At 47.8% G+C, this 21,133-nt stretch overlaps 1 protein-coding gene and 1 pseudogene across 1 annotated transcript; both read right to left on the bottom strand.

Annotated features, from left to right (window-relative positions):
- Positions 1-2,793: 2,793 nt before the first annotated feature.
- On the bottom strand, positions 2,794-3,341 carry LOC143397255 (transmembrane protein 126A pseudogene; annotated as a pseudogene).
- An 8,130-nt stretch (positions 3,342-11,471) lies between these two features.
- On the bottom strand, positions 11,472-13,779 carry Mchr1 (melanin concentrating hormone receptor 1). The gene is made up of 2 exons (XM_076853332.2): positions 13,683-13,779; positions 11,472-12,451 (listed from the first exon to the last, which is right to left on the bottom strand). The coding sequence occupies exons 1-2, from the start codon at positions 13,762-13,764 to the stop codon at positions 11,472-11,474; spliced, it is 1,062 nt and encodes a 353-aa protein (XP_076709447.1). The 5' UTR covers positions 13,765-13,779.
- Positions 13,780-21,133: the final 7,354 nt, after the last annotated feature.

Below are 21,133 nucleotides of genomic sequence, written 5' to 3'. Positions count from 1 at the left end.
TCTTACCTCTCTGAAAGGCAGTGGTTCCCAAAGTCGTATTTCCAACATGGATCTTCTGAAATCGATGGGATCCTTGAGCATTTCACATAGTGATAGACCCAACCTGATCTTTTATTAAAATTTGGAGCCATCTTGCCACAAAGCCATGAAAAGATAATTTCGGCTTTACTATAAATTACTGCAAATTCTGAACCTGCTTGGAATGCCTGCCCGTGCCTTGAACTCACCCATGCCTGGCTCTCTGACCAGATAGCAGCCCTCTCTGAAACTTAGTGACACCTCATAAATATTGGCCTTCCCTGGCCAGACAATGACCCTCTCTGAGGCTCTAATGGTCCTCATAAATTCTGATGTTGGGGCCAGCAAAAAAAAAAATGTAAACTACCATTAGTGTGATGCTTGTCAGAGTTCTGTTATCTGTAACCCCCCTTTGTGTAACTTTCTGGGCTATAAAGCTGGGCTGTAGGAAAGGTGGGGTGCTGTCTTGTTCCCACCATTTTGGGAGGGAGAGGCAGCCCGGCCGGTCGAAATAATAAGCTTGCTTTAATTTGATTTTAATTGGAGTCAGTGGTCTTTTCTTGCGTCCTGGTCTAACAATAGACAAACCCAGTTGGAGATTTTCATCTCTTCCTACAAATCTTTCCCTTCAGTTTCCCCCATTTCAATAAATGAAACTGCTAAACCCTAGCACACGTGCCAGCAGCTTGTTCTCTGTGCTCCTCCTTCAACTCACCCCAGGGCCTATGGCTTCCACTTTACAAATGAGTTTCATGTGTGTCCACCTTCTCCTCCACCCCTGTCACCACCCTAATCCAGGCCATTAGCATGACCTGCCCCAACACCTGCCGACCACCGTCACCTGTTCTCCTTGCTTTCCTCCACGCCCTTTTCTAGATCCAAACATCCATAGTAATAATTTAATGTTAAAAATCTAATCATATCACTCCTATGTTTAAAACCTGTTGATGTTTTTCCCTGGATTTAGTACAAAACCCAAAATGAGTATTGTGGTTCACAAAGCCCTAGGTGAACTGGGCCCAGGGATGTGAAATAAAATTTCTGTAGGGCACAGAAGAGTGACTTAAATAAATGAAGCTGACTGAGTCAAGGACACTAGTGGGTTGTGGAGACTGTGGCTAGTTGGGGTACATGCCTGTGCACAGCTGGTCTTGTGGATCCAGCCCCTTGTAATCACGTGGAAGGGCAGGCCCGAGAGCTGCATTCTGGTATTTCAGGAGAAGCTTGAAATCCAGATTTTAAAGCAAATCTACATATTTAAAATCTGGCAACTGATTCACAAACTTTTTAATACTATGCAAAATAAAAACAAACACCTGTGGGTGAGATGCCATCCTCAGTCTCTGCTGGAAGAATCATGGACTTCTGTTAGAAAAATTACTAATACCTTTGTTTGACAAGCATTTGGCAGGTTTTTTTTGGTGGAGCAGGTAAAGCTCCTCTTGCCCCGTGTCCCAGTGAACAGAAATGGAACCTGGAGAAACACAATGCTCTGTGTAAGAGAGGACAAAGGCATCTTCTTGGCATGAACAGTTTGCCCTCCTATGTCCAATTTCAGAATTTCTCCAGGTTAGCAGGAAAAGAAGAGGTTTGCAGGCCCTGGTTCCAGGAGGAAAGAGGAAGTTGGAGAAAGGCTCTCATCCAGTATGCCTGGCTCAGATTCAGGGCAGCTGGCCAAGCCTGGGAGGGCAGATCAGGAGGGCCTCCCTGTGACTTGGCTCCACAGATGGACTGCAGGATGGCAACGCCTGCCAGCCAGCTCCAGTCCTTTCCATTCTGGTCTCTGGCCACCTCCCCATCTCTGCTTTGCCGATCCCTGAGCCCCACCCTCTGGCTCCAGCTGGAGCAAGCTGCAGCCCCTTGGAGAGGCAGTGACCAGCTGGGCAGAGAGGACCTGAGTCAGAGTAGGCAGGACCCCCCCCCACCCCTACAACCACCTATAGAGATGTTGAGAAGGCATTGCTCTGCCTGCAGCCCCCAGGATGGAGGCTTTAGTTGGTTTTGTCAACCTAAGAAACAATCAGAGACTCTCCAGAGAGAAGCTCATTTGGGAAAAGCAGGGCATTGTATCAGGAACACGGCCACCAGAGTAAACGATGAGTGTATCCAAGGAGGTCGAGGCAAGGGAAGCTTTTAAAAGGCAAAAATGAGGATGACTATTTGACAATAATTCTTGCTCACAAAGATTAATAACAATATCTATTATTTTATATATTGATTAATCTAATTAATATGAATGAATATATTGTGGAATGGTAACCCTTAGAGCTGATTAACAAATATATGTATTATATATAATCATATATATATATATATATATATATATATATATATATATATATATAATATATACATTATATATAATTTTTATCTTTACAATTTTATTTTTGGGGGCTGGGGATGTGGCTCAAGCGGTAGCGTGCTCGCCTGGCATGCATGCGGCCCGGGTTCGATCCTCAGCACCACATACAAACAAAGATGTTGTGTCCACCAAGAACTAAAAAATAAATATTAAAAAAATTCTCTCTGGGGCTGGGGATGTGGCTCAAGTGGTAGCGCGCTCGCCTGGCATGCGTGCGGCCCGGGTTCGATCCTAGCACCACGTACAAACAAAGATGCTGTGTTCGCCAAGTACTAAAAAATAAATATTCAAAAAATTCTCTCTCTCTCTCTCCCTCTCTATCTCACTCTTTCTTAAAAAAAAATTCTCTCTGTCTCTCTCTCTCTCTAAAAAAAAAAAAACAATTTTATTTTTGTATATACATTTGCTCAAAATTAGTGAATTTCTAGGCCAGGTTCATGTAACTGAAGGGCCTTTATAAATACTTTATATTGTCTAGATCTAAGTATGATGCAAACATAGTCTGAAGTAAAATGGGAAATAACATCTTTCTGAAGATAGGCTTAGAAATTTTAATCCAGTAGGTTAAGATATTTCCTTTCTCTGGTAGCAGGGCTGATTGACACCTGGCTGCTAGGCCACCATTTACAAGTATAGTGAAGAAAATAGGGACAGACCTCCTAAAACAAACCCAACAAGTCCACCCCATGTCACGGTACAAGTTTTACAATTCAAACCATAAAACATTTGAAAATTGGGAGCACTGCCATTGGTAGGCCAGCAGCTATGCAGGCCTGTGTTACATGCAAGACGCGAGGAGACTATTTGCTATTAGGTCACAGAGAGCAGCATTAAGTCCAATATATGTGGATCCATGTTCAAGTAGATTCCTTTCTGCTTCATATAGTTGTTCAGTTTTTCTGGTTATAATATCAAATATTGGGTTTTCCTTGATAGTGTCATATGGTTTATGATTTTCCATCTTGACTGTATTGCTCTCCTCCCAACAGCTGGTGCCTCTCCAGTTCTTTCTCAAACACGCCGGGGCTTAGGATACAAACTTGACTCCATTCCTCCTGGTGCAGACATCTTCGGCTGACACAACAAATTAATATAGTAAGGGTGGTTACCAGTGTGAGGTTGAACTGTTGATGCACAGAGATCCTCACAGAAGTATTTTCTGTGCAAGGTTGTGGTTCCGGCAGTCTTGTGATCTATCAGGCAATGGTGTGTGAGAACCCTTCCTTCATAACCTCCTGGCTTTATTTATTTTCTTGTCATAGTTGACACAAATGACTCCATTTTTATTCTAACAACTTTCACAGTTCATATGAATATTGCAAGTTAAGGTGACCCTAGGGAGCACTCAAGTCACCTTTTCGACATCTCATTTAATTGTCCCTAAAACCCCATAATGTAGCTGTTAATATCCCCGGTTTTATAGGTGGGTAAACAGGCTCAAGAGAAAAAGTCACTTGCCAAGGTGTTATGGTTTGGATATGAGGTGTCCCCCAAAATCTCCTGTGTTAATGCAGGAAAGTTTGGAGGTGAAAGGATTGAATTGTGAGAGCTGTAAACTAATTAGTCCATCCCAGTTTGAATGGACTGGCTGGGTGGTAACTGTAGGCAGGTGGGACATGACTGGATGAGGTGGGTCACTGGGCACATGCCCTGGAAGGGCGCAACTGTCCTGCAGCCCCTTCCCCTTCCTCTCTCTCTCTTACTCTGTCTGCTTCCTGGCTCCACAAATAGAACAGAGCTCCTCCACCGAGCCCTTCCACCATTATGTTCTGCCTCTCCTTGGGGCCAAAGCAATGGCGTCAGCCCACCATGAACTAAATCTCTGGAACTGTGGGCTCAAAATAAACTTTTCCTCCTCTAAGTTGTTCTTGTCAGATATTTTGATCACAGTGCCAAGAAGCAGACTAACACACAGTCATAGGACTAGTAAATGCTGAAGCCACCAAGTCTAGGGGTTCCCCTGCACTGCCTTCCAAGGAGAGAAGGCACACTATTTCTGGGGCAGGTGCAAAGAGAAGCCCTGAGAAATGGGCAGATGGAGCTTTGGCTCATCTGTGGGTCAGTGGTGGCCCTCATCCAGAGTCTCTGGGAGCTCTGTCCCTGTGGGCAGGATGGAGGACGGCTGCTGTGCCCTCCAATCCTTGGATTCCATGGTTGCCATGGGTGACCCAGTCATTAGGAGATATCCCTTGTGTTTCCTGCTGAAGGGGCCCCTGGAGGGAGGCAGAGAAGCTAGGAGTGGCTAAGACTCGGTCCTTGCCAGGGGTGGAGGGAACTTGGTGGAGAAGGCAGAGCACTGAGGGTGGTTGGCTGTGTGACAAATGAGGGAATGGAGGCTCATGAAGCTCTGAGAACCCACAGAGGCCATGATTAGCCTTCTCTGTGGGAGGCCCAGGTCCTCCCAGACTCTCAAGAAAGCCTCTGAGGTGCACCTTAAAGGATGCTTTTGCTCCCTGAGTCTGCTGTAACAAAGTGCCACAAATTGGTGGCTTAAAACAACAGACACTTTTGGTCTCCCAGTCCTGGAGACCAGAAGCTGAAAATCAAGGTGTCTTTCTGGAGTTCCTCTCTACCCTAGCTTCTGGTAGCCTCAGGTGGCCTGTGGCTTATAGGTGGCTTCCCCCCAACTTTCAGGTGGTCTCTGTCTTCACATCATCCTCCCTCTGTGTGCACCTGAAGCTGTCTCCAAATTTCCTCTTTATGCAATATGGCACCAATCATATTGAGTTAGGGTCCACCCTCACAACCTTATCTGAACTTGATTAAAACTGTCAAGATCCTGCTGGGCACTTTGGCACGTGCATGTAATCCCAGGAGCTGAGGAGGCTGAGGCAGGAGGTTTGCAGGTTCAAAGCCAACCTTAGCAATCACAAGGTGCTAAGCAACTCAGTGAGACTCTGTCTCTAAATAAAATATTAAATGGGGCTGGGGATGGGGCTCAGTGGTGAAGTGTCCCTGAGTTCAATCCCCAGTACAAAAAACTAATTAGTCCATCCCAGTTTGAATGGACTGGCTGGGTGGTAACTGCCAAGATCCTGATTCCAAACCAGTTCACATTCTGAGATCCTGGGGGTTGACCTCAATGTATCTTCTTTTGGAGGACACAACTGAACCCAATACAATGGGCAAGTGAGAATTTCACCCAGGACAAAAGAGCTTCTTCAGACAGAAACAAAAGTTGACAGTCTGCAGTCCAGGGTGAGACCAATGAGGAGAGGAGTCTTGGGGAGGGTCGGGAGGCGGGGCTCAGTTTGAAGAGAAGGATGTGGTCTGAGGGGAGGTGAGTAAGCACTGGGCTTTGGATTCAAGCACACTTGGGTCTGCATCTTGGCATTGTCACTGACTCTGACATTTGGAAAGTCAGTGAACCTCTAAGTCACAGTCTGTAAAATGGGCATAAAGAGCCATCTATCACAAAACATTGTTGGGAAGATTAAGTGAATTACTAAATAAATAAAGCACTTAGCATAGTGCTTAGCACAAGAAACTAAAAAAAAAAAAAATTAAAGGTCTGGGGATATAGCTCAATAGTACAGTATGTGCTGAACTTGCACAAGACCCTGGGTTTGATCCTGTACACAGAAAAGGAAAAAGAAAGACAGAAAAAAAGATAGAAATTACTTTTTCTTCAATACAAGGTGCTGCCCCTCTATGTCATCTACAATCACCACCATTCATATTCCCCCATTAGGAGGCAGATTTGCAGGTAATTAAGCAAGTGGCTTCTCTATTCCTCTCTAACCATCTGGAAAGTTCTCCATTGGCTGACCTCCGAGTTATACCTGAGGGTGGGGCACTCTGGAGAGGTTGCCCACCCCTATGTAGTGGCCTTGTTTTTTCTGACCTCCTCACTCAGCTACTAGGTCAGTTGGATTTAAAAGCTGATCACAGCGGCTGGGGTTGTGACTCAGTGGCAGAGCACTTGCCTCACACGTGCAAGGGACTGGGTTCATGCAAGGGCCTGGATTCGATCCTCAGCACCACATAAAAATAAATAAATAAATATGAAAGTATTGTGTCCAACTACAACTAAAAAATAAATATTAAATAAATAAAAGCTGATCACAGGCTTGAGAGGTAGAAGAGCTTCCGGGGAAACTGTGGTTCTCCACCTGAATGTTCGAATTTTTTAAAAAAGGTCAAGTACTTCCTTGAGCTGCAGGAGAGAAAGAGCCTAGTTTTTAACTTATTACTAGAAAATTTTTTTTCTAGTAATAAGGCATGAAGAGCCAATTATTATTAATTTGAGTTGAATAAAATATCCTTGCTAAAAAGAACAAAAGAACAACCCCATTAAAAATGGGCAAAGGCCTTGAATATACATTCTCCAAAGAATCGTAGCAAATGAATAACGAAAACACATGAAAAGATGCTCAACATCATGGATCATTAGGAAATGCAAATCAAAACCTCCATGAGACCACTTCACACCCATTAGAATAGCTTCTATTTAAAGAGAAGAAAGCAAAGGAGAAGAAAGTATGTGTTGGTGATGGGGAGAAATTGGAACCCTGTACAGGGCTGGGGAGATGTAAAACGAGGCAGCTGCCGTGGAAAACTCTGGCAGCTCTTCAAGATGTTAAACATAGAATTACCATATGATCCCGCAATTTCCACTTCTGGGTGTACACCCAAAGCAGGGACTCAAACAATAATGTATGCACCCAAGGGCCAAGCAGCATTATTTACAACAGCCAAAAGATGCAAGCAACCCAAGTATCCATAGATAGCGGTAGATAAATGCACATTGGTACACATATGTGGTAGACTATTATTCAGCCTTAAAAAAAGAATGAAATTCCGTCACATAAAATAAGAGGGATGAACTTTGAGGACATCATGCTCACTTAAATAAGCCAGTCGCAAAAGGACAAATGTGGTATAATTCCACTTATGTCAAGTTCTAGGTTAGTCAAAAGCACAGAGACAGAAAGTAAAAGGGTGCTTGCCAAGGGCTGGCTGGAGGGGGATCGGGGAGTTGGCGTTTTACTGGAGTTTGGGTTTGGGAAGATGAAAGTCCTGGAAATGGATGGTGGTGATGGTTGCACAGTAATAGGAATGTACTTGATATCACCGGACACTGGAGATGGTTAAAATGTCAAGTTTTATGTCCCACACACAAAAATCAAAAATGCAGAAAACAAAAGCAAAAAATTATTCTAGTGGCTTTCCATGATGCTCCTCCTATTCACTGGTAAAGGCCCAACTGCTGAAGGGCTCCCTGGCGTTCACTTGCACCTTTGACTGCCCAACCTGGGAGCTCCCAACGTCAGCAGTGGAATCCCCCTACCATGGATTTTAGGAACATCATCCTCATAGTTAAGGAGGAAATAATTGTAAGGGAGCAGTGTATGAAGCACCCACTGGGTTGGGGAAATGATTTGATTGGGTAACAGGGGAGACTATTTGTTAGGGAATGGTGTTCAGTCAGCTTTTGTGTTCTTGTGACCAATATACCTGACAAGAACAACAAAGAGGAGGAAAAGTTTATTTGGGCTCACAGTTTTAGAAGTTCAGTCCATGGTCGGCCCAGTCCATAGCTCTGGGCCCAACGTGAGGCCTAATGACTTGCATCAGGCTTGGTGGAGGAAAGCAGCCAAGGAAAGACATAACAACTTGAAAGTAAAGAGAGAGCTCTGCTCACCACTCCCAAAGGCACACCCCTAGTGGCCTACCTCCTCCAGCCACACCTACCTGCCTCAGTTACCACCTTGTGAATCCCTGTCAGGGAACTGACCTTTCAGTTAGGGTACACCTCTCATAACATTCTTGCATTGTCTCACACATGAGCTTTTGGGGCATACCTCATATCCAAACCATAACAAACAGAAAGCAACATCTCTCAGTGGTCCACAAGGTTCTGGCTACAACACGGGGGTGGGGGTGGGGTGGGGGGGTTTCAATGAGGAGGAAAGGAAAGTTCTACTCACTCCTCAGACTTGCCAGACAAAGTTCCCCACTGTTATAAACAGTGTCAGGAAGCTAGTTCACCCTTGACCTGAGGTGGTACCGGAGGAATAAGAAACAGGTAGGCTTAAAGCAGACTTAAAGAAAGGACACTTAATTACAAAGTGCTCTTAATTACACCCCCCCACACACACATTAAACAGATTAAGCAAAAAGATGATATCTTGAAGGCTGGGGGATGTGGCTCAAGCGGTAGGGTACTCACCTGGCATGTGTGCGGCCCAGGTTCGATCCTCAGCACCACAACAAAGATGTTGTGTTCCTTGAAAAGCTAAAAAATAAATATTAAAAAATTCTCTCTCTCTCTCTCTCTTGAAAAAAAAAAAAAGATATCTGGAGGCACCCATAATTTATGGGATTTTCTAGTGTCTTTTTTTTTTTTTTGGTACTGGGGAGTGAACCCACTTGACCACTGAGCCACATTCCCAGCATTTTTTTTTTTAAGAGAATTTTTTTTTAATATTTATTTTTTAGTTTTCGGTGGACATAACATCTTTACTTTATTTTTATGTGACCTGAGGATCGAACCCCAGCGCCCCCCCGCCCCCCCCCCCCCCCCCCCCCCCCGCGCATGCCAGGCTAGCGCGCTACCGCTTGAGCCGCATCCCCAGCCCCGCCCCCGTTTTTTTGAGACAGGGATTTGTTAAATTGCACAGGATCTTAAACTTGTGATCCTCCTGCCTCAGCCTCTGGAGTCGCTGGGATTATGGCCATGCACCACCTCATCTGGCTCTTTCTGGTGCTATTGGTCAGATAAGAAAGACCATGTCAGCCTGAGGATCCTGAGAGTGACCAAACCACCAGAAACTGTCTTGAGAGATCACCAGATTGATATCATTCTTACATGCCTTTCCATACCCACCCCTCACCAACTTTCCTTTAAAAGAAGAGCTGGGAACCCCCAAACCACATCTCTCACTCTTGAGAAGACCCACATTCTCCTTTAAATATGTATTTATTGCCTCACTCCCAAAGGAGTCTCTCTGTGAGATCACCCTCATTTTCCCTTGGATTCTTTTCTAATGCACATGCCAAGAACCCTCTTCTCTCCAGGAACCCCTCAGACCCTTCTTCAGAGATATCTCTTCTCCCATGACAAACCCATATGACCTCTGCTTATCCTTATGCTGTGACATCTCAACAGTGTTTATGTTCCTGCTGGATCAGGCTGGGGAGAGATGTGTTGGCGACATTTCCCTGTTATAGTACCCTCACCTCTTTCAGCCTCCCTGATACCCTTCTCCCCTACACCCTCTGTTTTCCCTGACTTCTCTGTGGCTCCTCTGATCCTCTGCCCTCTCTTCTGTTTACAGCACCACCTACTCACTTTCCTGGCTTGGTCCCCCGGGCTTCCCTTTCAACTTGAGAGCTGGAGGACAGGATGTTCCCCTCTTCCCCAGGAGAGGCTGGGGCCTCTACCCACTCGGTCACCTGTGTCTCACTTATTTCCTCTCCCAGATTTCTTGGTGAAGGAAGGGCTCCTTTACCAAACTGTGGCTGACTCTTCTTAAATTTTCCCCAAAGACTCCCCTAAGAATCTAAAATGCATCTAAAATGGACCTCGGGCATTCCTGTGGCAGCTAGAGACCCTATTGATAACAAAGAGGAAAGCTAACAGTGGGCCAGGAACTACTAATGATGATGACAAAAATAGCTGACCCAGGGACGCTGCCCAGAAGTTTTCCAAGCAGGCTATCGCTGCAATTCGCCTGAACAACAACCAGCAAGAACGGGAACGGGCTGTGCTCACTCGCCTGCTTTAAGGATGCTTCTGGACAATTTGCTCCCACTATCTCATTAACGTCCACTGAGCGGCTGCTGAGGGCTCTGGCTTGGCCCCCTCTCAGTAAAGGAACTGAGAAGCAGCAGGCAGGGCTGCCTCCCAGTGGCCTGCAGCAGCCTGCTCCAGCTGCCACCCAGATCTCAGCTGGCTCAGGCTGCTCCCATAGCCCGCCCTGGCCCTGCAGCTGGTGACTCAGCAGGGGAAGGGGGCGCACAGGGGTGGGGGGGAGGACTTAGGGCCTGAGGGGCCAGGCTTGGTGACATGTCCAAGCCAGGAAGCTGAGTCCCCAGAATCAGCTCAGCAGCAGAACTGTAATCTAATCAATTAACAGTAATTCCTTTAATGTCACCGAATCCTCCTGTGTGCTTCAGGCTCCCTAACATACAGCCCAAATCAAAGGCTAAGCGCCACAGCCAAAAGACCCCTTTCCCTTGTATGCTACTTGCACTCACCCCAAACCCAAGCAATGACACAGAAGCATCCAGAGCCACGTGGGTGGAGGTTTCTTTTATTCATTTTGATTTTGGAGAGGAAGGGCTACAAGGTGATGTCCATACATCAGGCACTGGAATGACCCTCTGCACCTGTAGAACACATGGACGCCAACTCCAGGGAGCTACTGAGGAGCAGATGAGCGCCATGAAGAGAAAGTCCCCACAGCTGCAAAAGCCCCCTCCCCCCATTTCTATTGGTTTCAAGACCCCCACCCCAGCTTGCCCTCCTCTTCTCCTAATCAGATCTTTCAGCAAAATGGGCTTTAATTCCTGTGGGGTTCAGAGCCCCACCCCCAATGCAAACATGCATCCCCTAGAGAGAAAGGGAAATCCACACAGCATGCTGGAAAGAAGACAACAGGCTTTGCTTTCTGTGACCCACCAGCTTGGGAGAAAGGATGCCTTCTCTAACACCAACCAGAGATGGGAAAGTGCATTTGGGCTGCGCCATCTTTCCTTTTCCCAAGGTCCCTGGGCGATGTGGCCCTGCTGCCCATCTGCTGGCCCTGTCTGATTTTAAACAAGCTCAGCTAGGAGCTTCCACCTCTTCCCTTGGGAAAAAGACACATGGGAGCTAACACATGTAGGGCTCAACGGAACATTCAAACAAACATTTCCACCCAAAACCCTCATCCTGATCCCCCAATGGCATTTCTGAGGTCAGAAGTCCCCCAAGCTGACTCCAATTCTCCCCAGCAATTGATGGGCCCCATAGTATATTTAACTACAGCAACCCCTCACCCAGCCTCCCTGCCTCCCCCCAGGGTGGCCTTGGGTTTTTCTCTATGTCTCCCCATGGCTTGCTGTGGTGACCTGACTAGGAGGTATCTGGATGGCAGGAGAAGTGTCAGGTGCCTTTGCTTTCGGTCCTCTCCTCGTCAGCTGTCTGAGCATTGCTGACCGTGCGAAGCTGCCCCTGGGCAGCAGGCTTCACCGACAGGACCAGGCGCTTGCGAAATGTCTCACAGAGCACAATGTACACAAAGGGGTTGAGGCAGCTGTTGGCATAGCCCAAGCTGATGGCCGCATTGTACAGGTAGACAAAGGTGAGAGTTGGGCGGCTGATGGACAACTGGGTCAGCTGCAGCACATAGTAGGGCGCCCAGCACACAAAGAAAACCAGGCAGATGGCGATGGCTGTACGGGTCACCCTCTTAGTCCGCAGCCGGATACTGCGTTGAGAGGCAGGGGCCACCGAGGAGGTCATGCGCTGCAGGATCCTCACATAGGCAGCGGTGATGACCACAAAGGGCAGGGCAAAGGCCAAGAAAAACTGGTAGAGCGTGAACCAGTAGAGGTCAGTGTCTGGGTTGGGCAGGCGGATGCCACAGCCCACAGCACCCCCAGGGAAGGGGATGAGCCTGGCGTAGAGCCACACCGGGGTGATACTGATGAAAGAGAGGGCCCACAGGAGGCAGATCACCAGGGTAGCCACTGAGGGCTTCCGGAACTTGGTGGAAGAGATGGGGTGGACCGTGGCCAGGTAGCGGTCAATGGCCATGGCGGTCAGGATATAGGTGCTGGTGAACTGACTGTTGGCGTCCATGGCTGTGATGAGGGTGCACATGGTCTCCCCAAAGTGCCAGACGCCATTGCCCATGAGCTGGTGGATCATGAAGGGCATGCCCAGGAGAAAGAGGAGATCCACCACGGAGAGGTTGATAATGAAGATATCGGGGACGTTGCTGCACCAGTGCAGCTTGGACTTCTTCACCACTGCAAAGATGACCGTGGAGTTCCCCACGATGCCCAGGAGGCAGATGGTGCCGAACACCGAAGGCATGATGATGTTGATGTAGGAGACCCTCCCCACGCGAGGAGGTGACACTGGGGACAGAAGGAGTAAGTGTTCCACGTGACATGGCCTCTGCTCCTGCTCCACCCCCAGTGGACTCTGGCTTCCCTTTCACCCTCCCCACTGTCTTAGCTCGGGGCCCACATTCATCTGGAACTCTCTCCCACCAGCCTTCCTCTCCACACTGTTGCTAATCCTGTTCCCTTGCCCTCCTCCACTGTTCCCTGGGAATTCTACCAGATTCTTCCAAGCCACTTGTGAGTTGGAAGACCCGACTCTTTGCCTCCTGTGTCTACTCTGAAGTTACAGAGTCAAGACCCACAACTGACTGATGGAGAATTGGTCTGTAGATGCCTGGGTTTCAACGGAAAATTTTGTCCAAAAAAATAATAATAATAATCATGAGAGTATGTGTGTCTCTGTGTGTGTCTGTGTGTGCATGTATTGTCTATTTGCAATCCCTATCATTTCATCTCAGGGATTCCCTGGCTGGAGTCCGGGCACAAATTCCCGGGCACTGCTGTGGATGATGTCTCACGGAGCCTTTTGCTCACTGAGCCCAGGTCTGCGGCCCTGGGAGCTCCAGACTCCTACCAGGAATTTCCTTGGCCAGTTCCCACACCAGCCTCAGCTTTCTGAGTCAGGCAGAGAAGGAAGCTGAGTATTGCAACCCTGCAGCCTGAAAATTTCCTGCATTCAAACCCTTCTTCTTTTCCTTCCTTCCCTTCTCCTTCAAAGCTAGAATCCCAGGGCACTGCAGCTCTGGAAATGTCAGGAAGCTTAATTCACCAGAAAAGTTAATCCCCTCAAGCTCTGTGAAGTCTTCGCTTCCCACAGCTTCTGCCAGAGGGCAGTAAGTGCAGCTCAGACCCTATTACCCCAGTGCGAGTAAGAGGAGCCCCCAGTGAGGTGACTGAGCCAGGCTCCTGCTGTCTCCCACGCTACCCAGCAGCTTGCTTTTCCAGCCCAGAATTTTTTCTGCAAAGCGTATTGGAACTCATCAGCAAGGCTTCCCTGCCTGCCTCATGGCTGGCCACCATCCCTTGCCACTTTTGAATGCGCGGCTGCCCTCTCCTCTACTCCTGCCCCTTCTGCCCTGCCCACCTCTGTCCACTTTTCTCCTTCCCCTCCAGGCAAAGCCAACTGCAGAGCTTGTCTCCAAGAACTGTGATAAAGTTTCCCAAGCAGTTTGGCTCCTGGGTGAAACCTTCCCATTTCCCACCCCCAGCCCATCAGGAAGGACTCCCCTCCAATTCCACTCACCGGCAGAGGTGAGGTTGTCAGGGCCATCGGAAGCATTGCTGGCATTGGGGCCAGTGGGCAGCAACAAGGCTTGCAGGTCCATTCAGCTGGTGCGGGTCGCCTGCTCCCCTGAGTTGAGCTCCTGCCCACCCACGCAGGCTGCGGCAACCTCCAGTGCCTGCCCCCGCCTCGTCCCAGAGCAGAGCTGTGAACCCCGCAGTCTGGAAGGGGGTCTTCCTCCGCAGCCTGGCAGCCTCTGCTGCCTCCAAGCCCAACTGCTCTCCCCACTCCCTCCTTCCCGGCTCCCACTGACATCACCTAGACACATTAACATTCGGAGGCAGATGCACATTAACCTCTTCAGTCCCGGCTGCAGCTCCCGCTTCTGATTGCCTGCAGAGTGCAGGCACTGGGCTCGGGCAGCCCCATCAGGGAGGGGACTTCCTTCTCACTGGCTCTTGGGGCGGTCTTCTGTGCACACAGGGGCTGCTGCAGCTTGTCTTACATGAGGATAAAGGTCTCCTCAAAGGCAAGATGGTAAAAGCAAACAGGCTGCCTCCTTTGGGAGGCCAGGACAAACCTGGCAACTCCTGACCCCAGGTATAAGAAGTGGGGCCACATGCCAGGGGCCGGGGCAGGCTGTTCACAGAACCTGGGAATCAAAGGCATGTTTGCCCTCATGCACGCTGGAGGTCAGCCTGGGCTCCTTCCCTGTGCCTCAGTGGATTCCAAACCTCTCACTGGTGTGTTTGCCAGCATCCTTCAGAAGCTGAGGAGTGTGGGCTGCTGAATGCCAGGGACTCAGGGGTGATTCAGGTCACTCCATGCTGGCAAGGGCCAGGGCCTCTGGAATCGGAAGAGACAAATTCCCATTTGCGCAGGTTCAGCTGGGACTGAGTTTATAGATGTTTTATTTTTCTAAATGCTCTGAGGTCTTTGAAGTTTTACCTGGGAATCCCCGAGACAAATATCAGAGCAATAAGAGCATAAGCCCCCCAGAGAGATTGTCTGTCAGTGAGGAACAGCCTCAAAGGGGGTGGGCACCAGTGAATTCCCTGCGGAGGCTGTCCTGCTGCATGCTTCAAGGATGTTCCCTCAAGATCTGCTGCCACATCACGACCAGACTCAGGGGCTGAGTCCTTAGTTACCACAATTGCTTGGTAACCCTCATCAGTGGGCACAGAGGCACCAAGAGGCACCCCTGAATTCTAGACCTGTTCTTCCTTGCCCCCAATTGTGTAGCAGCACCCTAGTTCTTCACGTCAAGTAGAGTTGATCATCTTTACCAGTACACTCCCTCCGGTCTTAGCCTTCTGAGCTACCACATGAGGAGCCTAAATAAAACCCGATGATAGCTTAGTTTCAGGTTCAGTGGAACCCTTAGCATGTTTCTAATGGAGTGCCCCTCCTCCCTGATGCACGGTGAGTTTCCCTTACTGCGTTAGTGAAAGGTGCCCTCTGGGCTTCCTTGGAGAACTCAGTCAGCAGTTGGGCTCTAAGTAATAAATCCCATTCTAGCACCCCAACTTCCCTGGTCTTTTGACCTCTTTCTCAAAACTTCGCCAAATAGCCAGGTACGAGGATGCACACCTGTAATCCCAGCTACTTAGGAAGCTGAGGCAGGAGGATCACAAGTTCAAGGCCAGCCTAGGTGAATTAGCAAGACCCTGTCTCAAAATAAAATTTAAAAAGGGTTAAGGATGTAGCTCAGTGGTAGAGAACTCCAGAGTTCAATCCCCAGTACTAAAAAAAAAAAAAAAAAAAAGGTACAGAGTTTTGATTTGGAATAACAGAAAAATTCTAGAAATAGACAGTGGCAATGGTTGCACAACAGGTACATAAAAACATTTAAGAGCCAGGTTTGTTGGCATTAAGTACAAGCCCAGGGACTTGGGGAACTGAAACAGGAGGATTGAAAGTTTGAGACCAGCCTGGACAATTTAGCTAGACTCTGTCTCAAAATAAAACAAAAGGGACTCAGGGCGTATCTCAGTGGTAGAGAGCTTGCCTGGTATATGTGAAGCCCCAGATTCCGTTCACCATAGAAAACAAACCAACCAACAAAACCCCACAAAAAAAAAAAAAAAAAAAAAAAAAAAAAGAAAGAAAAGAAAAAGAAAGATTAAAGTGATCACTTTGCTGTCCATTTACCACAATATAAAAAAATCATTATAAGCCTTATATATTTTTTTATCATTCAAAAAAACACAAAATTCTCCCAAGGCAGTCCCAGCACCCCCATTCTATTACTGTAGACCATTCCATAGAGCATGTCATGAAGCATGTTAAGACTAGCTCTAGGTATCCTTCCAGAATGTTATACCCATGTTCCAGGAGAGTGCTTCCCTATCAATTTGCACCATAGTCTAGCACCCTCACATTTATTGCCTTTGTTTCTTCCAGACCATATTATCTGGGTCCTGGGGAGTGACTATTTTCTCCAAAAGCAAGGACTGCCTTTCTTTCAGACTATACTGAGATCTGACTTTAGTCTTTGAGCCCAAAGCAATGTGAGGACTTGGGGGTCATAGCTGAAGAAAACAGATATCCTCTTGCAAGGGTCAAATCCTATCCTAATTTCTGCACTGCTCTTCTACACAAGGGTAGGCTGGCAAGGGTTGCTTCTGCTAGCTTGGAATTTCAGGGGGTTCAGGGGTCTTGGGGAGTTTGATGTCCCAGATGTCCCCTCCTAAACCTCAGGGTTCCACTCCTTTTTCATCAGGCCTTGACATTAGCATTAGAGATCTGTTAGGACTGCACACATTCTATCTTTCTTTGCAATTCTGCTACCCTTACAATTAGATTTTGGGTCTTATTTTCAGCACAGTCTGCCCTATCACTGTAGAAGATGAGGGTCTCTTTAATATATGCTTTGGAGGTCTTCTGGCTTTTATTGCTTTTATTAAATTGATTGTTGGCTATCTGCCTCTGACATTTTTTCTAGGCTTTCAAAGCATTGAATGAAAGTCAGCCAATTCAATTTACCGTAGCTCCCACAATACTTTGTTTTGTTTTTTTTCCAGTACTGGGATTGAACCCAGGGGCTCTCTACCACTAAGCTACATCCCTAGTCCTTTTGTTATTTTTAGATGGGTACATTAGTCAGCTTTTCATCATCATGACTAAAATACCTGACAAGAACAACTTAGAGGAGGAAGGATTCATTTTGGCACATGGTTTCAGAGAATTCAGTCCATGGTCAGCCAACTCCATTGCTCTGGGCCTGAAATGAGGTAGCAGATCATGGCAGAAGGGTGTGGCGGGAAAGCTGCCCAGCTCACGGCAGCTGGAGGCAGAGGGAGAGAGAGGAAGGGACTGGGAGAAGATAAACTCTTCAGGGGCACACCCCCAGTGACTTACTTCCTTCAACTAGGTCCTACCTCCCAGGAGTCCATTCAACATCAACCTATCAGTTATTAATCCATCCCTCTGATTGGTTATATCACTGATGAGTTCAGATCCCTCATAATCCAATCATTGCCTAAAAGCCCCACCTCTGAATTGCCGTGCATTGGGGACCATGCTTTCAACACACGAGTTTGGGGGGACATTCCAGATCCAAATCATAACACAGGGTTTCGCTAAGTTGCCCAGGCTGATCTTGAACTTGCCTTCCTCCTGCCTCAGCCTCCGCTAAAGGCATGTACCACTGCCACCAGCTATATACCATCCAAGTCCAGAGATACCACATACCTGGATGCTTTCTTTTTCACCCACACATCTTCCCTGTTGAAAGCAGGGAGAGCCTGTGTCATTGTGATGCTACTGCGTGCCAGGCCAGCACCCTATCTACCACAAGGAACAGGGTCCTTGTTGACTTCTGATTAGTCATGGGTGCTTTCCAGAATCTCATTCTGGGGGTCCTGTTTTTACTGTGACCTGGGTATCAATGTTCTTAGCTTGATTTTCTCTAAACTCAGAGCCTGAGACAGGGAATGAGTCAGAGAAGAAGGAGAGTAAGTATATGAGTTCATTACCAATTTGTTCAGGCCTTTCTGAAGAGGGTAGTTTTGTTTTGTTTTGTTTTGTTTTGAGACAAGGTATCATTGAGTTGCTTAGAGCCTTGCTAAATTTCCCAACCTGGCTTCACACTTGCAATCCTCCTGCCTCAGCCTCCCCAGTCACTGGGATTACAGGCATGCGCCCCTCCCACCCTCCAGCCCTTCCTGAAGAGCTTAAGAAAGTCTCTCAGAATTATTCACCTCAAGAAAAGAAGCTTAGGTTTTTATTCACCGATTCCTCTCCCTGTTGGTGGAAGCTCCTCCCACAGGACACCAAGCCTGCTCTTCTGGCCTGTGAACATGCTGGAGCCCAAAGGACTCCTAGAGCATTAGAGAAGGGCAGGGAGAAAACAGACACAAGGTGCACACTCGAGGCAAATGCTATTGGCACAAGATGAGCTGAGCTCACAGGATCATCCATTGAAGCCAGAGCTGAAGTCAGAGGGACAAGGGGAATGTGATGTGCATTCCAGAAGCATCTGGGTATGGAAGGTTATTGCAATAATCCTGACAAAATATGCCTGGGAGATAAGAGAAGTGGAGCTGGGGAGAAGTGATGGGTTTTATATACCTTGTGTGGAGCCCAGAGAATGGGATGGAAAAATGTCAGAGAGGCAGAGACATTGGGGACATCTCCCAGGTTTCTGATCCAAGTAACTGGAGGAATGAAATTGCCATTTACTTAAATAAGGAAGGCTGTGTGAATAGGAGGTGTGGAGGGGGAAAAGCTAAGAGTTCTGCTTTGTTCATGTCCTATTTGAGATCCCTGTTAACATTTGAGAATAGATGTGGTGATGGTAGTTGTGTATAAGAGTCAGAAGTTCAAGGGAGAGATCATGCCAGGAGATACAAATTGGAACAGATAAGACCAGATGGGATCCCCTAAGGAGTGAGTGTGAAGAGAATGGTAATAAGGACTGAGCTCCAGATACTCCAGAGTTTACAGATTGGGGAAATAAGGTTTATTTCCACTGTCTTGTCCCTGTCTATATACTGTAGCTTTCTAATCTCCACCCAGTCAAACAAATCATTTTTCAGCATTTGCTATACTAGGTCCTGCACTGGGAACACAGTGAAAGAAAATCAAGGAGCTTTCATCAAAGTGGGGAAAGACAGAGATGTTACCAAGCTAGCTAATAAGTAAACGAGGAGTTCTGTTCAGAGTTCAAATCCAGACATAGCTTATAAAACTATGGTTCTGGAATTGGGGTGCCCCTATCATCATCTATACTAGCAAAACGGCTGAGGTTGGTTGGATGAACTTGAACCAGGACCAAGCAGTGAGGGAAGATGGGAAGGCTGAGTTTTCATTTTTGGCCTTGCTAGGAGGGGCTTACAAAGGGGCAAGCACTTAGCAAGTCAAGTCATGATGCCTGCCACACAGGCTGATCACTGATTTCCGTGTCACCCAGGAGATGAAGGGGTGATGCAGGAGTCCTTCAGAGAGGAGAGTTAAAGATGTTCTCTTGAAAGAGGCATTCAGGCAGCTCCTTGATATCCACTCTATTACAAATGATGCGTTTAAACAAATTAATCAACAGTGATCTCATTCCCTCTGCCAGCAATTCTCTCAGGGATGTGCATGCCTATTGGTCACCTGTGTGTACTCCTCGGCCTCTCCTAGCCCATGCTCCAACCATTGCTGCAGCGACGGGCTCTGCACATTCTCCAATCTAGAATGGCTGCAGGTGCAGACACAGGTATGACCCCGTGGTGCTGCATCTCAGACTTGCACGAGTGCCTTTTTCCCTTTGTCCTGGGTCTTCTCTGTTGCTGCCTCCATTTAGAATACAGGAATCCTAGAATGAGGGAGAGCTTGTTATTAATCCTCAAAACAACTAGGGCTTTCGTGGTCCTCCTGTGACGGTTGAAGAAGTGGAATGGCACAGGGTGGGGTTTTCAGGAGCAGAGGCTGAGGGAGTGCACCATTGTCTATGTGGGGTGACCTGGGAAATTGGGGAAGGGAAGCACACGGAGAAGGGCCCTCAGCTCTGACGCAGGCCTGAGAAGGACTGCTCTGGGAGAGGTGGGTGCCATTAGGGTGAACCTTTGGCCAATGGGGGCTGAAAGCCATGGAGAGATGCTTCCCCCGCCTCCACCCAGGACATATGCTGGGTGAGACACATATCACCTGGCTTCTCAGCCATCCCATAGGACACAGCAACAGGTCACTTGTTAGTGGCACCAACTGGAAATCCTTACGTTGAGGCTCCGCTGTGTGGCTTGATCTTCTCTCTCAATCCTGATTCCTGAGATCACACTTCCTTGGTCTCAGCTCTATTTTCTGGGAACCTGAGGCTAAGACAGCATGTGACCCATCCCTACCAGTGGCAGTAAGGGAGGAGGGTGGGGTGGGAGGCATCTAGCAAGGATTTCTTTGCCTTTACAAAGAAGACTCAGGAAGAAACTGTCTCCTTCGCCTCCTCTGGACTTTGTTGGGTCTGAACGTGATTCCTGGCACTTGCTGCCAGTGAAACAATTCTCACTGACTGGATCAATCAATCCAGGAGGAAAGAGGATGGACTAAATGTCAAAGCAGAAGAGAGTTTAATAAAAGGCCTGTTTACTTAGGTTTGGGCACAGCTAAGGGAGATGCTGCCACAAGCTCCCTGGGCCAACAATGGCTGGACACCATTCCCACCCCTGGGTCTAAGGGAAAGGGGGCAGTTAGCAGGACCCAGGAAGAACAGCTGATGGGGCTGGGAATGTGGCTCAAGTGGTAGCACGCTGGCCTGGCATGCGTGCGGCCCGGGTTCGATCCTCAGCACCACATACAAACAAAGATGTTGTGTCCGCTGAAAACTAAAAAAAATAAAATAAATATTTAAAAAAAAATTCTCTCTCTCTCTCTCTCTTTATTTATTTTTTTTAAAGAGAGAGTGAGAGAGGAGAGAGAGAGAGAGAATTTTTAATATTTATTATTTTAGTTATTGGTGGATACAACATCTGGGGCCAACCAGCAGCAACCAGCAGGGAAGAGACCAGAGGAATGAATGAGCCTGCCTCATCTCCTCTTCCCTCTGATCTCTGCCTGTTGATGTTGCCCTTAAGGTTCAGCCTCCTGGGGCCCAGGGTGGAGGAGGGGGGAAGTGATTTGAAGGAACAAATGGAAAATTAACCCCTGATGCCGGAGAAGGCACCCAAGCTAACATCCACTTGTTATTAATTCTCAAAACAGCTAGGGCTTTCATAGTCCTCCTGTGACGGTTGAAGAAGTGAAGTGGCACAGGGTGGGGCTTCCAGGAGCAGAGGCTGAGGGAGTGCACCATTGTCTATGTGGGGTGACCTGGGGAAAGGGGGAAGGGAAGCACATGGAGAAGGGCCCTCAGCTCTGATGCAGGCCTGACAAGGACTCTGTTAGCACCATAGGAAGCTCCAGAGCAAAGCAGCCCAAGCTTAGGTGAAAATGGCTGTGCCCTGGATCTCAACCCTGCCCATAGGTTGCTGGGAACCACCCCAAGATCAGTGTGA

The sequence above is a fragment of the Callospermophilus lateralis genome, chromosome 4, assembly GCF_048772815.1.
Source record: "Callospermophilus lateralis isolate mCalLat2 chromosome 4, mCalLat2.hap1, whole genome shotgun sequence".
Lineage (NCBI taxonomy): Eukaryota > Metazoa > Chordata > Mammalia > Rodentia > Sciuridae > Callospermophilus > Callospermophilus lateralis.
The sequence above is the reverse complement of the archived record's forward strand: the minus strand, read 5'-3'. Positions and strand labels throughout refer to the sequence as shown.